General features: G+C 55.6%; 8 protein-coding genes across 8 annotated transcripts; 4 read left to right on the top strand and 4 right to left on the bottom strand.

The window, feature by feature from the left end:
* Positions 1 to 1,584: 1,584 nt before the first annotated feature.
* On the top strand, positions 1,585 to 2,319 carry SCHCODRAFT_02707277 (uncharacterized protein; the record flags this gene model as incomplete). Its single annotated transcript, XM_003026223.2, has 1 exon — positions 1,585 to 2,319. One exon carries the CDS (start codon positions 1,585 to 1,587, stop codon positions 2,317 to 2,319), a length of 735 nt encoding a protein of 244 aa, XP_003026269.1.
* Positions 2,320 to 3,153: 834 nt separating this feature from the next.
* On the bottom strand, positions 3,154 to 8,370 carry SCHCODRAFT_01176952 (uncharacterized protein; the record flags this gene model as incomplete). Its single annotated transcript, XM_003026141.1, has 6 exons — positions 3,154 to 3,607; positions 3,663 to 5,092; positions 5,142 to 5,663; positions 5,715 to 6,419; positions 6,569 to 7,374; positions 7,425 to 8,370. 6 exons carry the CDS (start codon positions 8,368 to 8,370, stop codon positions 3,154 to 3,156), a joined length of 4,863 nt encoding a protein of 1,620 aa, XP_003026187.1.
* A 1,201-nt stretch (positions 8,371 to 9,571) lies between these two features.
* Positions 9,572 to 10,741, bottom strand: SCHCODRAFT_02645880 (N-terminal nucleophile aminohydrolase). Its single transcript, XM_003026140.2, has 6 exons — positions 10,682 to 10,741; positions 10,586 to 10,629; positions 10,433 to 10,527; positions 10,299 to 10,380; positions 10,088 to 10,243; positions 9,572 to 10,020 (listed from the first exon to the last, which is right to left on the bottom strand). Exons 1-6 carry the CDS (start codon positions 10,702 to 10,704, stop codon positions 9,641 to 9,643), a joined length of 780 nt encoding a protein of 259 aa, XP_003026186.1. The 5' UTR covers positions 10,705 to 10,741; the 3' UTR covers positions 9,572 to 9,640.
* Positions 10,742 to 11,190: 449 nt separating this feature from the next.
* On the top strand, positions 11,191 to 13,581 carry SCHCODRAFT_02645878 (SE-domain-containing protein). Its single transcript, XM_050346466.1, has 6 exons — positions 11,191 to 12,211; positions 12,262 to 12,661; positions 12,712 to 12,840; positions 12,890 to 12,980; positions 13,036 to 13,162; positions 13,220 to 13,581. The coding sequence occupies exons 1-6, from the start codon at positions 11,426 to 11,428 to the stop codon at positions 13,394 to 13,396; spliced, it is 1,710 nt and encodes a 569-aa protein (XP_050196966.1). The 5' UTR covers positions 11,191 to 11,425; the 3' UTR covers positions 13,397 to 13,581.
* An 89-nt stretch (positions 13,582 to 13,670) lies between these two features.
* SCHCODRAFT_02645875 (beta and beta-prime subunits of DNA dependent RNA-polymerase) lies at positions 13,671 to 18,971 on the top strand. The gene is made up of 18 exons (XM_003026221.2): positions 13,671 to 13,762; positions 13,815 to 13,947; positions 14,003 to 14,152; positions 14,201 to 14,566; positions 14,614 to 14,829; positions 14,880 to 15,239; positions 15,296 to 15,415; positions 15,464 to 16,151; positions 16,204 to 16,488; positions 16,538 to 16,965; positions 17,018 to 17,264; positions 17,313 to 17,420; positions 17,473 to 17,720; positions 17,771 to 17,926; positions 17,979 to 18,213; positions 18,270 to 18,442; positions 18,490 to 18,677; positions 18,727 to 18,971. Exons 1-18 carry the CDS (start codon positions 13,725 to 13,727, stop codon positions 18,794 to 18,796), a joined length of 4,209 nt encoding a protein of 1,402 aa, XP_003026267.1. The 5' UTR covers positions 13,671 to 13,724; the 3' UTR covers positions 18,797 to 18,971.
* A 10-nt stretch (positions 18,972 to 18,981) lies between these two features.
* On the bottom strand, positions 18,982 to 20,270 carry SCHCODRAFT_02558791 (uncharacterized protein; the record flags this gene model as incomplete). Its single annotated transcript, XM_050343737.1, has 8 exons — positions 20,052 to 20,270; positions 19,911 to 20,003; positions 19,845 to 19,856; positions 19,520 to 19,793; positions 19,404 to 19,474; positions 19,142 to 19,348; positions 19,091 to 19,107; positions 18,982 to 19,036 (listed from the first exon to the last, which is right to left on the bottom strand). The coding sequence occupies exons 1-8, from the start codon at positions 20,178 to 20,180 to the stop codon at positions 18,982 to 18,984; spliced, it is 858 nt and encodes a 285-aa protein (XP_050196965.1). The 5' UTR covers positions 20,181 to 20,270.
* Positions 20,271 to 20,781: 511 nt separating this feature from the next.
* Positions 20,782 to 22,037, bottom strand: SCHCODRAFT_02521686 (uncharacterized protein; the record flags this gene model as incomplete). The annotated part of the gene is made up of 6 exons (XM_003026138.1): positions 20,782 to 20,853; positions 20,906 to 21,163; positions 21,222 to 21,292; positions 21,352 to 21,625; positions 21,747 to 21,860; positions 21,897 to 22,037. The coding sequence occupies 6 exons, from the start codon at positions 22,035 to 22,037 to the stop codon at positions 20,782 to 20,784; spliced, it is 930 nt and encodes a 309-aa protein (XP_003026184.1).
* A 1,580-nt stretch (positions 22,038 to 23,617) lies between these two features.
* SCHCODRAFT_02673947 (uncharacterized protein) lies at positions 23,618 to 24,767 on the top strand (the record flags this gene model as incomplete). The annotated part of the gene is made up of 2 exons (XM_003026220.2): positions 23,618 to 23,631; positions 23,684 to 24,767. The coding sequence occupies 2 exons, from the start codon at positions 23,618 to 23,620 to the stop codon at positions 24,765 to 24,767; spliced, it is 1,098 nt and encodes a 365-aa protein (XP_003026266.1).
* Between the last annotated feature and the right edge of the window lie 314 nt (positions 24,768 to 25,081).

The raw sequence follows: 25,081 nt of genomic DNA, 5'->3' as shown, positions 1-25,081 counted from the left end.
CTTCCTCGTCGTCTACGTTGACGACCTCCTCCTCGCTGCTACCTCGCGTCCTTTCATGGACAGCGTCAAGAAGAAGCTCACCGCCTCCTTCAAGATGCGCGACTTGGGTCCCGCCAAGTACCTCCTGGGCATCGAGATCATCCGGCACCCGGGCAAGCGCACGATCTCCCTCTCCCAGAGGAAGTACATCGACACCGTGCTTGAGCGGTATGGCATGTCGGACTGCACGGGCGTCAGCACCCCCATGTCCACAAGCACTCGCATCTCCGCCGATGACCCGAACGACAACGAGGTGCGCACTCACATGGCCTTGGTCCCCGGAGGTCCCGTCATCTCCTACCAGAGTGTCGTGGGCTCGCTCATGTACGGGATGATGGGTACCCGACCGGATACTGCCTACGTGGTGGGGGTTCTTGGCCGCTATAGCGCCGCCCCCAAGGCTTGCCATTGGGAACTGGCCAAGCGTGTCCTCCGGTACCTCAAGAAGACGCGCGACTGGTGCCTTGTCTACGATGGCGCTGACGCTGGCATGGACCTCGACTTCCATGGCTACACTGACGCTGACTGGGGCGGATGCAACAACACGTCCAAGTCTACCTCCGGCTTTGTGTTCATCTCAAGTCGGGGCGCCATTGGTTGGTCCAGCAAGCGGCAGTCCATGGTCTCTCTCTCTTCTACCAAGTCAGAGTATATTGGTCTCGCTAATGCTGGCCAGCACTTGGCGTGGCTCCGCTCATTCTTTGAGGAGTTGGGACGTCCGCAGGCTGGTGCCACCGAGCTCAGGTGCAACAACCGTGCAGCCATTATCCTCAGCCAGGATGCTCAGTTCCGGGCTTGGACAAAGCACATCCAGCGGAAGTACCATTACATCCGCGATGGGCTGGTTGCCACCGGCGAGTGCGTCGTCCTCTGGTACCCCACGGACGAGATGGTTGCGGACATCTTTACCAAGGCACTACCTCATGAGAAGCATCTCAAGTTCTGCCAAGGTATGGGTTTACGGCCAGACTCGAGTGGGAGTGTCAAAAGGGGTCGGTAGGGCGAGTCTGCCTTCACCCGGAGTCACATGACCGCTTCCAACTCCAGGAATCACTGTGTCACATTCCCAGAGTTGGTGTCACATGATCACATGACTTTTCCCCACGCTTTGCCCCGGTGGCCCCGTACATACGCGTGTATTCTTTCCTTCTTTTCCCTAAGTCGCTATCCTATACGCAGGAAGACTGAGGGTATGTCTTTTACTTACTTTACTCTTACTTATACTGACTGTACTTTAGTCTTGCACTCTCTGCGCTTATTTAGGTATGAATTCAGTCGCTATCCTATACGCAGGAAGACTGAGGTCTTGCGCTCTCTGCGCTTATTTAGCTCGTGAAATATACTCCCCCCCCACCAAAAAAACTCGCCCATCCGGTCCAATCACAATCACGTGGCGATGGCGCATGTCTGCGTTGCCTGATTCTTTTGTAGTCTACACTATCATGTATGGTTGGCCGTCAGCGAGATCGCCACTACAATGCAGCTACTCGAAATCGCTTCGTTGGCCGCTGCCTGGCCGATGAAGCCGCAGGCCGAAGGCCAAACATGGCTGCTCATGCCCGTGCTGAAGGAATCAACAAGCATAGTGGCTGTGATATCTGGTATAACTTCAAACGGCAATGTGACACGGAACGCAAGAAGGGACGCCCACGCAAGCTCACGCCCAAAGCGGAGCTCCACATCATGCACAAAATCCATTGTGATTGGCGGGAGCCTGATGAGCTGGTGGCAAAGCTTGTGGGTGTCTCTGCATCCACAGTTCGCAGGTACCTGGCATCCAAGGGGTACCGTCGGGTGAAGGCAAAGCACGCCTTCTACCTCACACCAATTCACAAGAAGCAGAGGCTGCAGTGGGCTCAAGCGCACCAAAGACGCTCGCTCACCAACGTTGCCTGGACCGATGAATACTATGTCCACACCGACCGTGGTTGCAATGCTATCTTCATCACTCGCCGTCCAGACGAGAAGTACAAGGAACACTGTTTGATACCCACCTTCAAACAGTTGCCTGTACACATCATGGTGTGGGGATGCATCATGAAAGACAGAAAGGGCCCGCTCGTCATTCTCAACTATCCTGGTGGGAGGGAAGGGGGTATGACAGCTGCTCGCTACATTGAGCAGGTTCTAGAGGGGGCGTGGATGCTGTTCTATGAGAAGGTGCGGAAGGAGACTGGCTGGGAGGTCTTATCTCAGCAGGATGGGGCGCCGGCATATGGGGCGAAGATCACACGGGTGTGGATAGGACCCCTGACAATACACACAGAGGCCGGATACTGAAAGTCGGCCTTTTGGGCATTCCTGTCCGGACCCCCGACGGGGGTCCTCGCCGTTCTTGTCCGGACTAGTATCTGACCGCAATATTTTCCTGTATTTTCCTCGATTTTTTTCCGGCACCTCCGGCGCCGCGGACCCTGCTCCAGCCCCATACTACACGACCACAAGTTTTCTGCACGCTGTCCTTTGCTATGAAAGCTACGTACAGAGCCCAAGGATCGCATTCTATGTACGCTTCTTGAACAACTCCATGACACGCAACAACTGAGGCATCATTGTCGATAGCCCCTTGACCTCGTCTGCTACCTGCTCGTGCAGTTGTATACCAAACGGCGTCGACTGGGGAGGCCTGTCGAAAGGGAGCGCGATGAGGAAATGATGAGAAGAGGTTTGGGCAAAGTGGGGTAGTTGCAATAGCGCTGTCTGCGTCGTTATGGCGTTCCATCTCGTATACACACCGCTCGTGCATTCGAAGAGCTGCACGAGCATATAGGACACAGCGGCAATGTTGGAGACTCGCTCAGTACACGCATGCTTGCCGTGTTTGCCGCCGGTCTTGCAATATATCTCCAGAACTTGAGTTCGGTGAGCTCGCGCGCGAGATGTCATAGCGTACACGCAGACATACCTTTCCCAACGCGCAGCCCTTTGCTAGTGTAGATCACGCCATAATCTCCTGCTTTGAGAGGACGGAGGCCGGTAACTCTCGCGTTGATCAGAAGTGGTAGGCAACTTCGATGATCCTTGAGGGGAGCGAAAACCTGCGAGAATATGTGCTGGCGGCGAGCCGCAGCCTAGAATCCTTTAGTGCACCGATCTGAGAAGACTTCGTTGGGGCTATACCTTCTTGGCTACGGCATCCGCCATTGCAGCAGCGTTCGCTGCATTTCCGGAGGCTTGTCCATCACCCTCTGTCCACCGCGCGAGGCGCTCCTTCCCGGTCCCCTGCACGATCTCGCTATTTTGTCGCAGGCAGTCGCGTAGCCGCTCGGAAATTTGTGCGCGTAGGGAGGCGCGCTCATCATCCGCGACCTCGGAATCATGAACAGGCACACTACGAGTGCGCGTGCCATCCGCCGCTTGCTTGGTTTGGTGCTTTTGACGTAGTCGGACAAGGGTGTCGAGATCGAGCTCTTGCGCCTCATATCCTCCTGGAGTGCCGAATACGATCTGCGAGCGCGAATCAGGCAACTGGAGCGCAGGGAGTTCGATCTGGAGGGAGTGAAACTCCTCTGCATCGACATCATGCAGCTCCTCAGTCGACTTGTCGTCCTCGGCATGCAATGTATATCTGAGCTTCTAGTTAGTAAAGCAGAAAGAAGTCCTGACGACGTGCAAGCACTTACAGTGAAATCTGCTCGTCAAGAGTCAGGGCAATGGAGGCATGCGTCATACTCGTGATCTCCTGCTGCACTGCACCGGGCAGGCCTCCGTCGTCGGCATAATCAATGGCGGCTCGCAGAGCTTCCGCGTCGGTGAGCTCTTCATCCGTGTCCTCGTCTGACTGGCTCTCTCCGCATCCTTCGTCCTCCTGCTCATCTTCCTTAGCGTCGCATCGCGGAGGAAGGAGGCTGTCAATGCCCGGAAGGCTTAGCGGCAGAGACAGTACACCTCGAAGCTGATCGGGGCGTACACCCAGGAGGTTCATGAGGCTTACAGCCTCTTGCGACGCCTCGATGGCCAGCGCGTCGATGGCCGCATCGTCGGGAAAGCGGGAGAGGGCGAGGACATCGATGTTGGTAGTGTCGAAGTACGTGTGGTTGTACCCGGAAGCGGTCGCTTTGCTCGACCCGCAAAGTCCTCGGAGGATCGCCTGGCGGATCTTGATACGCAGCTTGGGAATCATGTAGTAGAAGTCCAGCATTGTGAAGTCCTTGATGAGCTGTCGCGCGGAACCAAAGACGTGCTCGCACGCCTCGCTCGAGTGAAGCCAGGGTAGGAATGGATAGAGGCGGTCGCTAGGCATGAAGTCACGATGGATGTAGATGAGCGCGAGATATCCTTCGATTATCATGCGCGCTATGTCCGCAGCCTCGCGCGAGAGGAAGTATGGCGAGTTCGTGGTCGATTTGTACCCAGCAACCTGCAGGAACAGGTGCCAATGATCAAGGAAGTATCGCGCACGGAGCACCATCTTGATGCGCTCATCGTGCGCGAGGGCACGATTCTGGTAGGCGTCGATGAGTTCTCCAAAGACGAAGAGGTATACCAGCTCGCCAAGTCGTTCTGGATGTTTCTGAAAGAGATGCTGCAGTGTAGCAGCCGAGAATAGGCGCACCGCAGCATTGTCATCCTGGCGATCCAGTCGCAGAACATCGCGCTTATATATTGGTGAGCCGTCTTCGAATGCCATGTTATGGAAGGTTCCGTAGCAGGCGAGGAATCCTCCCATGACCAGGCAGCGCGCGCCCGAGAAGAGGTTGTTGCGGAAGGTTTTGAGAGCATGCTTCGAGTCCTGGACGAGCGCGATGGGGTGGCCTTGCACAATAGCGATCTTGATAAGAGTGTCGGGCGCACCATGCAATGGGTTCGAGATTGTGTAGGTCTTCACCGAGTCGGCCTCAGTCAGCACTCGACGCTGAAGAGCGCGCTCCACTTCAGTCCCATCACAGGCATACGAGACAACGTTGATGCCGCGGCTCAACAATCCGTGGAGGATGCGCTCGAGGTGTGGATAGAGCTGTTCTTCGTCCATCTCGGACGGGATCGGGAGCGCGGCTATGATGATCGGACAGATCTTCTGGGCAGACTCGACAACTAGCGTCCACACCCGCACCTAGTCCAGCCATCAGTCGCAAGCACGTCCATTTCGAGTAATTACCCACCTTCTTTGCTTTCTTGCCAGCCAAAGAATCCATGAGCTCCTGGACCTTCTCGGGGTTGGTGACGAGGACGGGGCCATCGGTGCCACCAACAAGATAGAACTTCTTCGTCACCAAGTCGTAGTACAGACGCCACGTATCAAACAGTTTGGTGTCGTCGCAGGCAACGCTAACAGGACCCGAATAGCCAATCGAGCGCAAGATACTGACAACAAGCTCAAAAGTCTCGTCACAGATTTCCATCGGGAAGCGAGGTTGTCGTGCGATCTTGCGGTTGAAGCTGCGTTGCGCGGGCATCGGTAGATATTTGCCCAGCGCCCGAGCGGCGGACTTGCTAGTCATCTGGACGATACTGCAGACCTCCTCCCACGCTGGCGCATACTTGAAGTTCTGCATCCCAACACCGCGCTCCTCCCGGTCGAGCTTCGTGACGACTGGCTGGATAAGGCCGAGCAAGACATCGTTCTTGATCTTCTTCTCGAGGGATGCAATCGCAAAGCGAATATACATGCTGTTCTTCGCATCCTGTGGCATGTCCGTCAGTAACTATCTAACGACAAAATGATGAGGACATACCGGCTGCTCAATGATTGAACGTAGCCCAATCGTACGTGCATAGATCTTGGCGACTGCTGCATTTCGGAACCGTTTGTTCACGTAGATGTAGTTCTCGTCTGTTGGTATCGGCTTGTTGATGGCAGTCTTGAAGGCGCGAGACGCGAAGACGCTACGGCATTCCACGCATGGCAGATGATGCAAGCCGGTGTGAGTTCGAGGGCCAGCGACTCCTGAACAGTTGCGGGAGAAGACGCGGAGATTGCTATGATCATTCAACCACTTGCGAGCGTGCATCTGCAGCAAGTATATCCTACGCTTCTGCTCAAAGTCAAGGTTCCGAAAGAACTCCACGTCGGGATGCTCGTCCCGGCCAATAGAGATCACAGATGGCGCTCCTCCCCCGCCCTCCGATGTGCGCGAGAGGTATTGTAGTACGCGCGGGTCATCAGCCTCGGTGATTCCGGGACAGGGCTCGCCGCTAGGCGCCAACGGAGATGCTGAGGATGTTGGTGGCACACTGCGCACTACCGGACTTGGTGCGGGGGTGGGAGGTTGGACGGAAGGAAGCGGAGGTTGAACAGGAGTGGAGGGATGACTGGAGGAGAGGGAGGGTCGTGACTCGGCAGAGGGGGGTTGAGGCAACACCCTGAAGTCGAACTTGAAGTACGACGTGAGAGGCGCCGTGTTGAGAGCCTTCGCTTTCTTTCCTTTGGCCTTCCTACTCTTCAAGGCAAGACAGTCCTTCTTGAAATGATTTCGTAGACGAGTGAGGTCGTAAGGGTCTTTAACGCGAACCACTCCGAGCACGCCGAGTGGCGGAAACGCTGGATGTCTTTGGGATCGAAGGCCACGTGCGGATCAAGCTCACGCACACGATCCCTCCATCTCTGCAACGCGTGCTCGTCAACTTTGAACCTCTTGTCCTTGACGGCGTGGCGCAACTTGGTCGCTGCCTTCGCAGACTTGCTCTTTCCCTCGCCCGCAGGAACCCTTCGTTTCTTCGTCTCGCGTTCGCTGTCCCAACCCTCTGAGCCAGAGTCGGAACTCGCTCGAGCTCGCTTTGGTGCTCGCACGGCCGTGGGTAGATGCGATCGGCTAGGTTCACCAGTAGCGGATGCAGCAGGAGCGACACTGGCAGGCTGCTCCGACTCGAGGAGATTAACGCGCACTGGTGCGTCTGCCATCTCGGTCACCAGCGATGTGTCCTGACAAGAGCCATCTGAAGCGGCATCGGGGATATTGTCCGCGAAGCCAGATGTCGACGCGGTCGTCAAGCCCGAGCTGCTGCTGGGAAGTGATTGCGCATGGACTATGTCCTGGTCTTGCGATCGCAAAGGTGTCGTGACCGGCTCCATGTACTGATCACGACTGCTGTCTGACGATCCGCAGATGTCAACAGTGGTCTTGACCGCGGCGCACCATCGCTTCGCCAGTACAAGAAACCACTCAAGACGGTGAACATGGCCCTCGGTCGACCGATGCAAGGGTACCCCGAGTGCCGCATGCGCAATGGTGTTGACGGTGAACAGTCCGCAGTTGTACGAGTCGACCTGCTTGGTACGTGGCAATGAGTCTCCCTTGAGCCGCGCGCTGATACCCAAGGTGTCCTTCAGCCACTTGAGGATGTTCTTCATCAACGCTGTTGGCGCCAGAGACCCGCTTTGTGAGAGCGAGTCACCTGCAAGAGGTGAGGATGTGATTTCTATTCATTGAACCAGCCGAACTCACCATATCCCACTTCGTGCTTCACAAAATCGATGTACACCGCGATCCAATGATTGTCATTGACATGCGTTGGAAAGAGCAGCAAACGTAGCTTCTTCGTCTGCGCTAACTTCTCGTATAGTCCCAGATGCTTCAAGTGTTCTGGCCCGCGCTCACAATACTTGGTGATGTAGAACCCGAGCATGTAAGGGCCGATCTGCACGTCGCTGATGCCCTTCGACACTAATCTCTCCTTCAGCACGATCAGCATGGCGGTAATATGCTCGTCGCCAAGCCACGCGGTCTGCGGGAAGCTGGACAGGATGCTGGTGGAGGCGATTGGTCGCTCTGGCCACAAGACATCGAAGGGAAGTACATCCAGCGCTGCGAGCGCGTCGTTCCGCAGCTGTATCGCGTATGCTGACGATCCCGAGTAGTCCTGCAAGTACTGGCGGGCGGCTCTCCAGCGCTTGTTCTTCAACGACGCGTCTGCCGAAAACCGCCACACTCCAATAACCCAAAACGGCATCCGATCGCGTCCGTCATTGTACCGCTGGTCGACGATCGACCGTGCACCATCCAGCCATGCCTGGCCGAGGGAGTTCTCGTATTTGAGCAAGACGTCTGCCGCTGGGATCGAGCGACTGAGGAGCGTAACCGGGTCGACCTCCCCGGGCTTGTCTTTGCTGAAGAATGATGATGCTCTGAGGGCGACGAAGCTGTATTCCGGGCGAGGGATGATGGCCAGGGATAGGACACGCGTGACTGGCAGCGGTGCGTTCTTCCAAGGCAGGTGTGTGGCCACGAAGTCCGCTGGGATGCTCAGTAGGCGAGCTTTTGCATCGGTCACGTAGTCCGGGAGTATACGTGTGTCGTAGGTTTTGCCGGTTCCAATCCATTCATCTTCGTGAAAGGAGCCTGCATCATCGCGAGTGAAGTCGACAGTGTGCTCGGGTACAGGTAGGGCCATTGTACGAGGTGATCAGGGACTTCTCATCTATGGAGGAGGGCGACGGGAAGGGGAATTTCACCTGCCAGATAGGTCGCCAATGATCTCAGGGGCAAAATGCAAATAAATGTGCTGAGCGCTTAGTCAAGCGGCATTGACAAAAAGAGAGCTCCCTGACTCGAACTCCAAGCCAAACAAACCAACATCGTAGTTAACCACTCAGCCAAAAGACCTTCAACTGTACTAAGGCGCATAACAATACATCGGTAGATCTGACGGAGATCCCCTATAAGCCCGAACTTGTCCGGATCTGTATCCGTGCGCCGCCCCCCACCGCGAGTTCCTGTCCGGACTAGTATCTAGGTGAGCACCCAATTTTGGGCCGTTCTTGTCCGGATTTGTATCTGGAATATAACCGTATTGTCAGGGGTCCTGTGTGGATGAGGCGGAGAAAAGTCCGGGTTTTCCCCCATCCCCCCTCCTCCCCCGACATCTCTCCCATAGAGCCTGTCTGGGGCCTCCTCAAGCATTGCCTACGCCAGCTTCCACGAACCCCAACCTCCATCAACGGGCTGAAGAGGACCTTTCAACAGCTCTAGGATGAACTCATGATTGACAAAATTAATCACTTCGTGGATCAGATGCCAGACAGGATCGAGGCGGTCATTAGGGCGTGTGGGGGACATACGAAGTACTAGAATATAAATCATTGTGTTTGAAGTCAATACACCGCAGTCGTGTGAAGATATGAGGTTGACAATCCGGAGGTCCGGACTGGCGAGTTTTTTTTGTGGGGGGGAGTAATTTTCGGGCATATTGCGCGCAGCGCTCGTCGAGTCCGTCTGACTTCAGGCCAAGTCAGGAGCTGCTATGTGCACTGCCAGGTTCCTCAGACATGCCAAAAGATACGAGGGCCATGTCTGAATATTCTATAGTACAATATAGTCCTTATCGGTTCTCGAACGCACCCAAGATGGATAATCCGGAGTTCAGCGGGCCGAGTCAGCGTGCGTCACAACAGCCCGGGGCGACCACGCGAGCGCCGACGACGATCATGTGACTCGCGGGGGATTTCGCCAGGGACTTGATTTCGCAGCATCGGCGTCACTGGACAGGCTCTAAGTAAACGTCGGGAAGTTTACCTGGCCTCCGTGACGTCTTGCTCTTCCCGTAGGAACTTTGACGTCGCGGTTTGGTCCTGGGGTCCAGGCTAGTCTTGGATGCAAGGATCAGGGGGAATCGCACGTTAACAATTCATCGGACAGAGTGAAAGATATTACAACAGTACAAGCTAGTCGCGTTCAGCATACGCTAGCAAATGCCGCTCTACCTCATCCTCGTCCAATACACGCCACAGTCCCTCCTCGCCGTCCGCTGTTGAGCAAATGCCAATCTCGATCTCGCCCGGCTTGTAGTCCGTCGCGTGCACGGTGGACATCGCTTCGATCGCCATTTCCAGCACGGCGTCCTTGGACAGCGAGCGTCCGGCGGCGGCGGGATCGTCCTGCCCCTGCCCACTGTTCAGCTTCTTCCACTTCTTCTCGAGGTGATTCATGGCCTCCTGCTGCTTTTGCCCGGCGGCGGTCGCGTGAAAGCCGACGAAGTAGCCAGCTGGGTCGAGCTTGAAGACTTGAGGGCCGTATTCGGAGTCGATGCCAATGAGGATCATGGCTGAGGCGAGTGATATCAGAATGAGCTGGAGAGCAAGGTGGACTGACGAAGGAGAGGGGAGACGTACAGATGCCGAGGGGACGCATGGCGGCGCGTTGGGTATACACCTGGTTGATATTGGCGAGACGACGAGCAAGAGCATCTGGTGTAATCTCGTAGCCGTACTTGTACCGGAACTCAGCGGCTTCAGCACGCGCGCGGTATACTTGTGAACGCGCGTCGGCTGCGGGGGACTGCGATGAGCGATCGGTCCCTTCACGATGGGTGGACAGACGTGCCGATGAGACCGGTCATGACGCAGCCAATACTGGGGGTGATGCTGAAGAGGTGGGTGACGGTAGACGCGTCGAGAAGCTTGTCCTGGGCTGGCGCGTTAGTGAAGATGTACGGGAAGGTCAAGAGGTAGACGCACGGGTACTTTGCGCTGGGTGATGACGACGCATGTATCCTTCCCTCGTACTGCCACGGCGGTATGTCCAGATCCAGAGATCGCCTTGAAGGCATACTCTATGCGATTGCCACATGAAGTGATTGAACGTTTCGCGAATGATGGAAGAGTACAAACCGACTTGATATAGTCGACCTTCGGGCGAGAAGACGGTGAGGTATCTGCAAAGCGCAGGTAAGGATGCAAGATCAGAGATGAAACAAATGCACAGACCGGTCGTAGGAGGTCCTGGACATGATGAGCAGGTAGAGGGAGAAGTGACGGACAGGCGCTGGACGCGCAAGCGAGTCGTTACGCGAGTGTCACAGTCACAGCGACGCGTCTCCCCCTGTCGCGCTTGCTTTCAACCATCATTCATAGCTCTTGCAACTGCTTCAAGTCAATATATCTGGAACCTACCAAGACGGATGCATTGCTGTCGAGTATATATATTTCTCACACAGCAACGTTGCCTACGGCTCGCCTTCCGTCTTGCCACCATGGACATCCAGGAAATCTATTGTACTCATGCACATTGACTATTTCTGTGTCTTCTCAAACGATTGTGTAGGGCGCCGCCCCTTCACCTCCTCCCTGAATTCGCCTTCGCAAGGCAAGTCGAACTATGGCACGTGCGCGATCATGGGACAGAGCATTGGTGATGCGCGATTTGACTGCCCTTGGGTACTTGTCTCCTCTCATCAGCACGCCCGCGCAGCATGTCTGCAGTTCAGAAAATCCAGCCTCTTTGTTTGAAGAATGTGCGCTCTGGCCTCCGTCGTTTCACCACGTGAAAAGCGCTCCCGCCCAATTTGTTTTAGGCCTCGACCAATCCGGACCAATCCCGCTTGCCGTCTTTGATGGCACGAAAACCTCAATATCGAGCCACTCTGGGGATATAGGCGCGTTATAATCCGCAGGTCGTGCACCGGGCTTGTACTGGACCCCCATCTCAACTTTTTCGTCGGCAGCTCGACTATGTGGAAGACGGAATACGACATCATCATCGTCGGCGCGGGCGTAGTAGGCGCGACCCTCGCATACGCGCTCTCTTGTGAGCAGCCGCACCTTCGCATATGCCTGCTCGAACGCTCGCTCGCGGAGCCGGACCGCATCGTCGGTGAGCTGCTGCAACCAGGCGGCGTGCGTAGCCTCGAGAAGCTGGGCATGAAGGACGCGATCGACAACCTCGACTCCGCGCCGTGCAAGGGTTACTGCGTGATCGACACGCGCGAAGGCCGGAAAGTGCACATTCCATATCCCAATGACGCGCGCGGCGCGGGCTTCCACTACGGACGCTTTATTCAGGCGCTGCGGGAGAAGGTGCGCGAGCGTGCGCGTGGGGAGGCGGGCGCTGGCGGTGTGGACATGCTCGAGGCGACCGTGTCCGAGCTCATCACACGCGAGTTCGAGCCGCATGTGGTGCTCGGCGTGCGCGCGACGCGCAAGGTGGACGGGGAGGACGTGAAGGAGAGCTTCATGGCGCCGCTCACCGTCATCGCGGACGGCTGCTTCTCGAACTTCCGCACGGCGGTGATGGGGGAGGAGAACTTCGTTAAGCCGAGTGTGCGGAGCCACTTTGTAGGCCTGGTGGTGCGCGACGCGAAGCTGCCGTACCCGAACCACGGTACGGTGTGCTTGGTGCAGAACCACGGGCCCGTGCTGCTGTATCAGATCGACAACGGAAATCGAGAGGGGGAAGAGGGAAGGACCGGGACTCGTATGCTGGTGGATGTCTCTCAGCCTTTCCCTGAGGATCTTAAGGTGCGCTGCTACTCGCTGACCCCGCGGGTATTTGACTGACGCGTCTAAAGGAACACATCGCGACTCGAGTTGTTCAGCAGCTTCCCGAAGAGATGCGCGAACCCATCATCAACTCTCTCAACGACCCCGACACTCGTATCCGCCGCATGCCCAACTCCTTCCTCCCTCCCGCACCGCAGCATGTCTTCCACCTCTCCTCGCTCCCCTTCCCTCTCTCGCTTCTTAACATCCCTTGGTCATTGCTCTCTCTTCCGTTCTCTGGTTCGAAGAAGGACGAGATCTACATGGAGAAGGACAAGCCGGCGGTGCATAACGGACGCAAGGAGGGCGTGATGCTGGTCGGCGACTCGTACAATATGCGCCATCCCTTAACTGGCGGTGGAATGACGGTGGCGCTACACGATGTAGTCATCTTGACGCGGTTGTTGTCGAAGGAGGCCGCAAAGAATAGTGAGTCGTACAATATGTGGCTCGCCGCGGTTGGCTAATTGCAATTTCAGAGAAAAACGCTTTCGGTGACTGGACCGCGATGAACGAGGTCCTGCGGAAGTGGTACTGGGAGCGCAAGGCACTCGGCAGCACGATCAACGTGCTCAGTGTCGCGCTCTACGACCTCTTCGGCGCCGAGGGTGAGCGCTGGCTCCCTTTACCTGCAACGTTTCCTTATCTTTTTGATAGACGAGAACTTGGAGATCCTCCGTACAGGGTGTTTCAGGTACTTTGAGCGCGGCGGGAAGTGCGTCTCGGAGCCCGTTAGCATTCTCAGCGGGTACGTGATCGGTCGTACCTGCGCTGGGCAATGTAGCTAACAGGGAGCTTTCTAGCATGCTCGAGTCGCCTTTCTTGCTCTTCTACCACTTCTTCTGCGTTGCATTCTACGCGATCTACATCATGTTCCAGCAGAACGACGGTCGCTCGTTCTTTGGCAAGGTCGCGAAGGCTCTATCGGTGGTGAGTCTGGCCGTTCCTTCGCGCAACGGGGGCAAGGTACTGAACTTATGCATCCAGTTTCACACCGCTGTCGTGGTCTTCGTGCCACTGATGTGGACGGAGGTGCGCTGCTGGGCACCGACGGCACTGGCGAACGTACCGAATGTGCTGCTGTTTGCCATTATGCTGGCGGGCGTGGCGAAGGTGGCGACGTGGCCGACGGCGGGAGCGGCCGTTGAGCCGTTGTCTGTGTGAGCGGATGAGGTTGTGGTGGACGCGATGAGGCCATGGGCATAGATGCGATGCAGTATGACTGACTACGGGACGGGAGCGGCGACTCCCTCAGACGAAGGATCTATCTACAGTATGAACCTAATGCATAATGCGTACTCGAGTATACCAGGAATATCAAACTTCTGCATGTCTTCATGCCTTCCTCCTCAAAACGAGCGTCGTCACCATTCGCGGATGATCGGCCCGTGCGATCCGTATGCAGGTCAATCATCCCGTGCAAATTGAGCGCTTAGCTCACGCGTTCCGCGAGCGCGTCAGTCCCCCTGACTGTTGTCCGTCTGCGAGCACGATGAAGGAGCCGGTACATCACAAGGACCCAAAGGTCATGTAAGTGCGCGTCTCTTCGATCCCAACCCCTATGGCTGAGCTATTCCTATAGCAAGCAGCTGCAGTTCAGCTTGTTCAATCCCCAGGACACGGTGAAGCTATCCGAGTTCGAGATCACGCATAGGGACTTGTATACGGCTACAGATCGCTTGCCCGTCAAAGATGGCGTACTCGATCGGCGACTGGTGCGTGACTACTGGGGTGGCACAAGCTGGGGGAATTGACAGCAGCATGGCGCAGGGGACGACTGACAAGAGCGCATTCTGCGAGACGTGCGGGCAGTCCAGTGTGAACTGCGTGGGGCACTATGCATACATCAAGCTCTGTGTTCCCGTCTTCCATATCGGCTACTTCAAGCATACCATCGGCATCCTACAGTGCATTTGCAAGGTGCGTGCGCTTACGCTCCCTCATCTTCCTCCCTCACACTTCCTCCAGACATGCGCCAGAGTCTTGCTGGAAGAGCCCGAGCGGCGCACCTTTCTCAAACGCTTCCGCCGCTCCAACCTCGAGAACATGCAGCGCCAGGCCCTTACCAAGGCCGTCAACACGGCGGCTCGCAAGGTTGTCTACTGCCCGTACTGCGCCGCAACGAACGGCACTGTGAAGAAGGCGGGCGCGCTGAAGATCATTCACGATAAATTCCGCTCGAAGAAGACGGCGGACGAGATGGAGAGGTGGAAGCGGACCTTTGCGAGCGCGATCGAGGCGCAGAAGGAGCTCGCGCAATTTCTGAACAAAGCGGTGAACGAGGATTTGAACCCGTTGAAGGTGCTGGACTTGTTCAGGAGGATATCGGATGAGGTGCGTAGTAGTATGAGGAAATGGAGATCGGAGCTGACGAGACGCAGGACTGCGAGTTGTTGGGCTTGCGACCAAAGTTCGGCAGGCCGGAGGAGTTCCTTTGGCAGTATATTTCTGTACCTCCAGTTGCCATCCGTCCTTCCGTCGCACAAGATGGCGCTTCCAATGAGGATGACCTCACGGTCAAGCTGACGGAGATCGTCTTCACGAACGCGCTCATTAAGCAGGGCCTTGCGAAAGGTGCGCCCACACCACAGTTCATGGTACGTTTCCTACTGCATTCCTTCGTTTTCCCCCGCTCACCTCTCGTCAGGAACAATGGGAATTTCTCCAACTCTCCGTGGCCATGTACATCAATTCCGAACTGCCGGGCGTACCCTCCCAGCCTGGCCAACGCCCCATCCGCGGCTTCGTCCAACGCCTAAAAGGCAAGCAGGGCCGCTTCCGTGGAAACTTGTCGGGCAAGCGTGTCGACTTCTCAGGCCGCACGGTCATTTCGCCGGATCCAAATCTCAGGATAGACGAGGTGGCGGTCCCAGAGAGGGTGGCGAAGATTTTGACGTATCCGGAGAGGGTGACAGTGCATAATATGGAGGGATTGAGGAAGGCAGTACTGAACGGTCCGGACGTCCATCCGGGGGCGAACTTTGTGGCGAGAGGGGAGAACAAGAAGGTACGTTCGAAGGCAGTATTGGCCACCTAGTGAGCAGCGACTAACACACGGCATAGTTCTTGAAGTTCGGTAATCGGAAAGCGGTGGCGGAGAACCTGGCCATCGGTGATGTCGTTGAGCGGCATATTATAGACGGCGACATCGTACTTTTCAACCGACAACCGAGCTTGCACAAGGTTTGCTGTCTGTCTTGGGTTGTGACCTCGCTGACCTTACCTACGCAGCTCTCGATCATGTGTCACCGAGTCAAAGTACGACCATGGCGCTCCTTCCGACTCAATGAGTGTGTCTGCGGCCCCTACAATGCCGACTTCGACGGTGATGAGATGAATCTTCACGTCCCTCAGACCGAAGAAGCTCGCACCGAAGCTCTCGAGCTTATGAGTGTCAAGCACAACCTCGTCACTCCACGCAACGGCGACCCCGTCATCGCCGCCATTCAGGACTTCATCACCGCCTCGTATCTACTTTCGCGCAAGGACACTTTCTTCGACCGCCGCGCATTCACGCAGATCTGCTGCTATCTCGCCGACGCGAACATGCAGATCGACATTCCACCACCGACGATACTGAAGCCACAGCGCCTGTGGACCGGGAAGCAGATCTTCAACGTCCTTATGCGCCCGAACCGCAAATCGAAGGTGTTCGTGAACGTCGAGTGTAAATGCAACAAGGTGGAGGAAGTGAAGAAGGAGCATTATCCTGCGATCGAGAAACCGAGGAATGATCTCATGGCGAACGACGGGTGGCTGGTCATCGTGAACAGCGAGATCATGTGTGGATTGATGGACAAAGCGACGATAGGGAGTGGCAAGAAGAAGTCGATCTTCGGGGTGATCCTGCGGGACTATGGGCCACACGAGGCGGCGGCGGCCATGAACAGGGTGGCGAAGTTGTGTGCGAGGTACCTAGGTGAGTGCGTAGGGCTTTGTTTGCTTGGACGAGGGGCTGACGTCTGCGATAGCTAACTACGGTTTCTCCTTGGGCATCAACGACGTCATTCCGGGGCCCGAGTTGACGGAGAAGAAGGAGGACCTGATTGAGAAGGCGTACGCAGAATGCCTGGATAAGATTGCTCTGGCGAAGAAGGGTGGACTGAAGAACAAACCCGGATGCGATCAAGAGCAGACGCTGGAGGCTGAGATCTCGTCAATCCTGTCCAATGTTCGAGAGAAGGCTGGTCAAATTTGCATGAGGGAACTCAGCAGGCATAACGCGCCGCTGATCATGGCTACGTCTGGATCGAAAGGTGCGCAGGCGAGCATACACTGTGATTACTTGGCTCAGTTAGGTCGCAGGTTCCGTCATCAACGTCTGTCAGATGGTGGCATGTGTCGGGCAACAGATTATCGCTGGCCATCGTGTCCCGGATGGCTTCCAGGACCGATCACTGCCTCACTTCCCCAAGAAGTCTAAGGAGCCTCCATCCAAGGGTTTTGTCCGGAACAGTTTCTACACTGGTCTCGTCGCCACCGAGTTCCTGTTCCACGCCATCTCTGGTCGCGAAGGCCTGGTTGACACTGCAGTGAAGACCGCGGAGACAGGTTACATGCAACGACGACTGATGAAGGCGCTGGAGGATCTGACGACGCAATACGACTTGACGGTGCGCAACTCGGCCGCGGGTGTGGTTCAATTTCGATATGGTGACGATGGTTTGGATCCCGCGTGCTTGGAAGGGGACGCGCAGCCGATTGACTTTGAGCGTGCGTGGGTTCACTCGGCGGTGCGTAGCCTCCTCATAACCGCAAAGGTATCGTTTGATGAATATTCGACAGGCCATCGCATCGCGAAAGGGACGCGGCTTGCTACCTTTCGAGGTCATGGACCTGATGAACTCGGAAATGGCGAAGTCGAAGTGGGTCAGCGAGTGCACGACGACCTACATGGACTCGATTCGCGACTTCATCGAGGAGAAGGTCGCGAAGCGGCTGGCGATCTTGCGAGAAAGACGCGGAATGTACGACGCAATGGAGCGTATAGACGATTGGGACGAGGAGATGGACTTGTCAATGGGGGCTTCGGGTTGGCGTCTCTTTCAACGCAAACGTTCTGGCGCTGATCCAAGAATAGACGCGGACAAGGCTGTCGTTGACAACAAGGCGAAGGTGACGGAGGCGCAGCTCCGTACATTCTTGCAGATAGCATGGACGAAATACGTGAAGGCGCGCATCGAGCCTGGTCCGTATCTGCATTGCGGCTCTCGGCGTCCTCCTCACTTGTCCTAACATAGGTTCTACCGTCGGAGCCGTCGGCGCACAGTCCATCGGTGAGCCAGGAACGCAGATGACGCTCAAGACTTTCCATTTTGCTGGCGTCGCATCTATGAACGTCACGCTTGGTGTACCGCGTATCAAGGAGATCATCAACGCGTCGAAGAACATCAGCACGCCCATTATAAGCTGTAAGTTGGTGACGCGGGATAGCGAGGCGTCTGCACGTATTGTCAAGGGGCGGCTGGAGAAGACGATGTTGGGTGATGTGAGTATATGATTCCGATCGCGTTCAATACATAATTTGACGGCTTGCAGATCGCGTCGGTGTTGGAGGAGGCATGGGCTCCCGACTACACGTACATTGGCATCATTGTGGATATGCGGGCGATACAGAAGCTGCAACTCGAGATGACTCTCGATGACATCAAGTGGGCGATTGTCAGCACCCGGAAACTGAAGGTCAAACAGGAGGTACGTTTGCGAATTCGACCCGAGGTTTGCGACGCTCAACAGGCTCTTCCAGTCTATCGTTGTACTCTCTCGCAAGAACCGATTGCGCATCTACATTGAAGGCGACGAAAAGTTCTACCGAATACGCGATCTGAAGCGCAATTTGGCGGATGTTGTCGTGAAGGGCGTCCCTAGTATTCATCGCGCAGTCATCAATATCAAGGAGAAAGATGACTATAGGGGAAAGAAGGGCGACAAGGAACTGCTGGTGGAAGGATACGGCTTGCAGAAGTGCATGATCACGGAAGGTATGTACCTGGCCTTGAAAGTCCGTGTTCTTTCCATACTCATGTATGCATCAAAGGTGTCGTGGGGGAAATGACGACGTCCAATCATGTGATTGAAGTCGCCCAAGTGTTGGGTATCGAGGCGGCGCGGCGAACCATCATCAACGAGATTCAGTACACGATGAAGTCGCACGACATGAACATCGATCCTCGGCACGTCATGCTATTGGGAGACGTTATGAGCTACAAGGTGCGCGCAACCTACAGCCATATATCATATACTCACAATTCGTGCAGGGCGAAGTTCTGGGAATCACTCGCTTCGGTGTGGCCAAGATGAAGGACAGCGTTCTCATGCTCGCGTCCTTCGAGAAAACCACAGACCATCTCTTTGATGCGGCAGCTTACGGGAAAAGTGATGCGATTGCAGGCGTATCAGAGAGTATTATCATGGGTAACCCCGCCGCACAATGCGGAACATCCATGTGAGTAGGCTTGAGAGTCTTCCAGGGCGCAGTTGCTCACGACTGATAGGCCCGCACTTGTCACACCAGCACCGTCAATCAGCAAGCCAAGACCGCTGTTGTTCGAAGGGGCGTTGTAATCTCGTCTTCGTGGCGACGGGGTAGACCTCGGGACTGGATATGTTGTTCTGTGTATGTTGTACTCGAATTTCCATTACATGTATGTAAATTATACCAAGGTATCGAGCGCGTCTATATCACGTATCCGGTATTGACCATGTGTGGTCCCGATATCGGTACAGATTCATTGAAGTCATACCTCAAATCACTGGCCGAAGTCGATGGAAAAGTGGCAGAGCCAGGCAAGCAGTAAACCACATCTGGACAGTCGTCAGTCGCGCATCCAGCCGCAATCGGTAGTGCTTGGTACTAACATTGTACCACCAGCACGCTTCATGGTCATCATTCTGAGAATTACTCCTCACGAAGGAGCAAGCTGTATATCCCGCGAGGCCATACATCACCAGCGCGGCCCCAGCAGGCAGATCCCAAAAGGCGACGAGAATGATGGACCAGCTAAGAAGGAGTATGCCAATGCTCCATCGCGCTAGCGCTCGAGGAAGAAGCATCGGCAATGTCTTGCGCCCTATGGCAGCGTCGCCAGCCATGTCGCGAAAGTCCTGAGCGTGGATCTGGTGAGCTGGTGAGGCCTGATGCAAAGCGACGCAAGCAGTCCTGGATGCCTACAGTCGTAGCTTGGATGAGCACGGTCATTATGATCGCGTGAATGGAGGTCAGGGAGAGCGGACGATCGTGATCTGTAACGGTTGGTTTAAGGAGTGCCACAAATGTGGGCCACTCACCAAAACAGGCTACGACGCCGGAGCCCAGGATGCCGATAGAGACGGCGATGATACCGGACTTGGTCATCCAAAAGCTCGAGAGATTTCCTTCGTTGTACATCGTAATCAAGACGAAGTAACTCGCGCTGTGGACAAGTAGACCGTGGCGCATGCTATCAAGGAGTGAGGCGACGGTGAACAAAATATGAAGACGTCGGGAGGTCTGAACACTAATGCGTCCTGCAGCAATAGGACGGTGTGGCTTGGACAGGCGATCCTCCTCGAGTCCGATTATCTGGGTTGAGATTGTCTACAGGGCATGCATGAGAGATTAATGTGTCCTTACCTGGTTCTGGACCTATCAAACACGTACTTTAGTATTGGGAGTAAGACAAGTATAACTGGTCCTTACATCGAAGGCGAGAAGATGGAGCGTCACCCAGATGAGTCCCTCGAGAAAAGCGTGGGCTTCGGGGACACCGATGAGACTGATGCCTAAGGATGTCTATCGCTTGTTTAGCTCGTTTCTGCGCAATCCAGGGAAGCACCTCACAGTGGGCAGGATCACAGTACCGACGTCTGACTTCATGAAAAGAAATATCGTGTAGGCGAAAGCGGCGATGTTGGCTGACTGGCGGCGGACAAACCGCACGCATTGTACGACACGGCGAGTCGAGGGCATTATGCGTGGAATACAAGATCTTCAGACGGAGAGAAGTGTGGGCGGTCTCTGAAGAATGGGCGGGCGGCTGAGGGACTAAACAAGTATCGGCCAGGCCAGTCTTTATATAGTGGTACAATCGGGCAGAGGCGTCCTCATCGTTGGCCAGGCAATTTCCTCGAGCGAACGTGAATACGAGGTCCGAAGCTTCGGGGGAAGGTACTCACCGGTCTGTTCGCAGGCGTTCAGATCGACCGAAGCCCTGGCTCCACTCCCTGTTCCCGACGTCAAGCGTAGACATCGAGATGGTATCAAGATGACTGCCTGTTCCTGATGCTTTCGCATAGTCAGCATACAATGGAGGTTGAACGGTATTGTCCCGCCATATCGTCGAACGGACCGTCCAAGGACACGAGAAAGAAGCCACGATATTCTGATCTCGGGGGCAGAGGGGGAGCCGGTTTATTTTCCTGACTAGCCTTGACGAGGTAAGCACTATCCTGGTCGGTGCACCACAATGTGGAGTCGGCAAACGTGGTAGCCCATAAACTATCTGTGACATCTACAAGTTGGGATGGGATATCTACCTTCGAGCGGGTCGCAGATCGTCTCGTAAGGATATTTACAGGTTGTGCTCGAGGTCCTGCTGTAGTCGCTGGAACACAGGTAAGCTCAAACAGGCCGTGAACCACATCTAACAGAAAGCATAAGACTGAGAGCCATATCCTCCTGGATGTAACACTCACATTGTACCACCAACATGCATCTTGGTCCGCCTTCTCTGTCCCGCCACGTATGAAAAACAATGCCGTGACTCCTGCCAATGCGTACAGTAAGCCAGCGACGCCTGCTGGAAGCTCCCAGAAGTGCACAAGTGTTGTCGACCACGAGATAAGGAGTACAGCAAGGGACAAACGTGCGAATGAGGACGGAAGAACCATCGGCAGCGTCGTGCGCCCGATTGCAGCATCGCCTGTCACATCGCGGAAGTCCTGAGCGTGGACCTGCAGAGGAGAGGAGTAAGTTGAGGCGACACGCGGCTTACAAATAGAAGAACCTTACCGTCGTGGCTAGCAGGAGTGCGACAATGACGAGCGCGTGAATGGCCACGGGGCCCAGGGGCCGGCCCTGATCTGACGAATGGAGCGTTGAGCGGGATCGGTTCTTCACTCAAAAAGTACGCATGGCTTACTGAAGCACACCACAGTCCCCCAGCAACATATTCCCAATCCTATGCCGATCATCGCAGATTTGCTCGCCCAAAATCGCGCTAGATTCCCGTCGTTGTAGGCTGCGGCACATGCGAGATAGACGGCGGAGTGCGGCAACAGGCCATAACGCGCGCTTAGAAGGAGAGATGAGCAGGAGAAAAGGAGGTGTAAAATTTGAGCGGCCTGAAGGGAGATTCTTCCGGCAGCGATGGGACGATGGGGCTTGGACAAGCGGTCCTCATCGAGGCCAATAATCTAGAAGAGCGCTCTCAGTCGGCCAAAAGAAGGAACAGGAAGGGATAGTAGTAGCTACCTGGTTCCGAGTCTGACGTGCAATGGTGAGTATCTTTGCTAAGCAAAATTCGAAGGTGCTTACGTCGAAGGCGAGCAAATGCAGCGCCAGCCATAGTAGACCTTCGAGAAAGGCACTGGCGGTGGGAATGCCCACGAGGCTGACGCCGAGCGCGACCTTCGAGTGTCCGTTATCAACCTTCGAGTCTCAAGTCAAGCTTGGTAGAGTACGTACGGCAGGAATTATAGTCGTCGTGACATCGGACTTCATGAAAAGGAAGAGTGTGTATAAAAAACCGGCGGCCTCGGTGCTGAAGGTCGGAAGAGATCGAAAGCCATGGACCATGAACTGCGTAAGCGGAGTGCTGTAGAGCATGGTGGATCGGGAGATGGGACAAGATGTAGGTGTAGGGGGCAGGACAGGATGTCATTGGTGGCACGTTTTATACTTCGCATGTGTGGGGAGGCGGAAGGACCGATCGGAATGAGCGCCGGAAGAGCTGACAACGTATCAGTAGGCATAGATTTCAGTCACTCCTACAACAGCGGGGGACGAGGTGTGGATACGAGGAGAAATAAGAGACAAAGGACGTCTCGGAGAGCGAACTTGGCGCAACGCGGTGTTTCTCGCATATGCCCTCGATCCGCAACCTGATTCCTGATAAGCAGACGGTCATTGTCAGCTCCCGGTACCAGTGCCAATTGATGGCTGGCGTGCTTTTGCCATTATGTACACCAGCGACGAGTTCCAAATTACCCGCCTGCTTTTGAGGGCAAGGGCTGCGAATTGTGGATAGATGGACGTCGTATGACCCATTTTGTGCACTTCGCTTGGTGAGGGAATAAACATCCAGTGAAAAGATCGAACGTAGGAAAAGAAGAATTCCTGGAAATAGCGTTAGCACCAGAACCGACGGGTGATAACTACTATGACCCACGTATGATGGTTGTCAGCGCTGAAGGTGCAGTCAAGTGTTGCAGGGGTGTAACCTCTATCGCGGGGCGGAGTGTTACCAGATACGGCGCAGCGGACACGGTTGTAGGTGGATGGTTAACAAGATGGAGGAAACGTGTCCGTGGACAAGCGATGGATCGAATGTGAACCCAGTCAAAGCCGATCCCAAACAAGCGAAGGTAAGCGCGCGGATGCGTATCTTCCAATTTTGTGCCAGACGGAAGCATACGACTGCGCCTTGAGCACAGTCCAAGCATGCTTCTGACGATGATAACGGCAGGAAGGCTTGACCGACGGATTCGTCGCAGCAGCGGTAGAGCTGCTTCACCATTTCCCTGATACGGATCCGAGTAGCCAAGGAAGGTGCCGTGGCTTGGTGCGCGAAGGCGAGGTGAAGACGCGAAGGACATGAATGTCGGAAGTGAAGCTTGATTATGAAGAGCGAACGAATGAGAGCTTCGTCGAAGAACGCCCCGTCGACAGGGTCAAGTGAAGGGGCGCTCGGCATATCATTCCTCGTCAGCACTTGTGCTATATAGCACATTCATAGCTATGTGGTGAGGGCAGGATATAAGAGCGACAAGTTGGAACCTGCAATCGGCTTGTCTCCGGTCAGAACATTCCCACGATCATTCACAGTATTACAATCACTATTGAATGAGGCGCACAACAGACCCCCACTGTAGACTACTTGAAGCTCTTAAGATCTCATTCCTCAGACGGAGTCCCCAACGCCTCTCTATATTGGGTCGTATTGCTTGCTTGTCATTCCCGCGACCGCGACAGAGCAGGCACAGGTCGGTAGCTTCCGCTCCTAGGTATAAGGAGCTTGCGTGGAGTTCCTAATTCAAGAAGTTGCTGAGAATCGGCGGCAAGGGCGCACCGACATTACATACACTTCTCTCAAGCCAGCGATGTACTAGGGTAGTCGAGGTCGGCGTGGGTTTGCAAGTCGCCGGCTCTCTGGTACGTCCGGGAATCTTCGCAGAGATATAGCTGAAATGGAAGTCAGAAGGTGCGTCGAGGTGAGTAGTAGATGCACCTCAAACGTATCCTTCGCTGATCAGCTACGTTCAGAGTCCGGCGAAAGTTGACGCCGTGGAGGAGTCGCAGGTCCATATGCACGCGATGGGAACGACGTCGATGGCGATGCTGGCGTTACATGGGCGAGGCCGGTCGAGAACGAAGTATGCGTCTGCGTCATGTTCTCAGCAGCCCTTGGGTCGCCAAGATACCTTCTTCCACGCGAAGCATGGGAGACGACGGCGTGTTGACGGCGGGGCCGATTTAGGTTACTCGACGCGTTCTATGCGCGCTATCATCTTCTCGGAAACCGGAATCCTCCCTATCCTACACCGCAGACTCATTCTCGCTCTGCGCTTCTTCAAGCGCATGCTCGAACTGCCCGCAGACACCATTGCCGCCCATGCCTTTCGCGACGCTCTTGAACTCTATGGCGCGGGCCGACCCGGCTGGATAGGTGACCTCGCCACTGGCTTGCGCCGCCTCGAGCCTATCCCCGTTCATGTCGACTTCGTGCATGTACGTTCCGCCGCCCACGTGGATACCATCATCGGGCGTGTTGAGGCATCCGCCCATGATGGTGTGCGCCGCGACCTCACTGCTGCCTCGCGCACGCACCTGCTCCTCAACCGGGTGGAGGTGGACAAGCGCGGCCAGCAGTCTTCGAAGACCATCCAGTACCGAGCCTATCTTGACGTCGAGACCCCGCATCACAGGAAGGCGCTGACCCGCGCCCTCACCGGAGAGCACAGCCTGCTCAGCGTGCGTGGTGGCTGGTCCGACCGCGGGGAAAGCACCAAGCCCGAATGGCGGCTCTGCCGCTTCTGTGGCAGCGCGGTTGAGGACGCCCCTCATGCTCTTTTCAGCTGCGCGACGCGGGCCGACCTCTCTCATCTGCGTCATGTCTTTTGGTGCGATATTGTCGACTTGCGCGCTGACGTGCGCGAAGCGAACGCGGATGTAAACACTTGGCTACCTGCGCTTTGTGGGATTCGTAACGCCGTGCCTCGCCTGGCGAAGTATGTCCACGACGTGCTCGATCTCTTCTCTCTCCATCGAGCGTATGTGCCTCCGAGAGAAGGCTGGGAGAAGAGTAAAGGGAGGACGAAGGAGACCGACAGGGATTAACACGGCACTTGGGAGAGACCTGGACGTGACTCCACGATGGGGGAGGGGGAAGCCGTAAGGGTAATTTCATGTGTTGTTTGGCTCCGTAGCACTGGTTGTAGCGCGACTTGTGTAGTACGGGCACCCCGTATGTTCCTGATGGGACCGCTCGGGTGAATTCCAGTCCAGTCCACGCCCGGCTGACCTCGTAGGTGTCAATTGTAGCGCGGCACCGAGAAATGCTGAAGATATTTTCAGGACAGTGCCCTTGCGGCACTTGATGCCGATTACCAGACCGTCCTCAGAAATATGTACGTGCACGAAGGCATATATTG

Source organism: Schizophyllum commune, assembly GCF_000143185.2.
Source record: "Schizophyllum commune H4-8 unplaced genomic scaffold SCHCOscaffold_18, whole genome shotgun sequence".
Taxonomy (NCBI): Eukaryota; Fungi; Basidiomycota; class Agaricomycetes; order Agaricales; family Schizophyllaceae; genus Schizophyllum; species Schizophyllum commune.
This window is presented reverse-complemented; position numbering and strand designations above follow the sequence as displayed.

Bases quoted from the DNA above. Each gene is read 5' to 3' on its own strand.
- SCHCODRAFT_02645878 (XM_050346466.1), top strand. From the start codon at position 11,426: ATGTGGAAGACGGAATACGACATCATCATCGTCGGCGCGGGCGTAGTA. The intron at 12,662-12,711 runs GTGAGTCGTACA...TTGCAATTTCAG, and splicing joins GAAGGAGGCCGCAAAGAATA to AGAAAAACGCTTTCGGTGAC. The intron at 12,981-13,035 runs GTACGTGATCGG...GGAGCTTTCTAG, and splicing joins CCCGTTAGCATTCTCAGCGG to CATGCTCGAGTCGCCTTTCT.
- SCHCODRAFT_02645880 (XM_003026140.2), bottom strand. From the start codon at position 10,704: ATGTCCAGGACCTCCTACGACCG. The intron at 10,381-10,432 runs GTGCGTCTACCT...GCGCCAGCCCAG, and splicing joins TCACCCAGCGCAAAGTACCC to GACAAGCTTCTCGACGCGTC. The intron at 10,244-10,298 runs GCACGTCTGTCC...AGTCCCCCGCAG, and splicing joins CGTCATGACCGGTCTCATCG to CCGACGCGCGTTCACAAGTA.
- SCHCODRAFT_02645875 (XM_003026221.2), top strand. From the start codon at position 13,725: ATGAAGGAGCCGGTACATCACAAGGACCCAAAGGTCAT. The intron at 15,240-15,295 runs GTACGTTCGAAG...CACACGGCATAG, and splicing joins CGAGAGGGGAGAACAAGAAG to TTCTTGAAGTTCGGTAATCG. The intron at 16,152-16,203 runs GTGAGTGCGTAG...CGTCTGCGATAG, and splicing joins GTTGTGTGCGAGGTACCTAG to CTAACTACGGTTTCTCCTTG.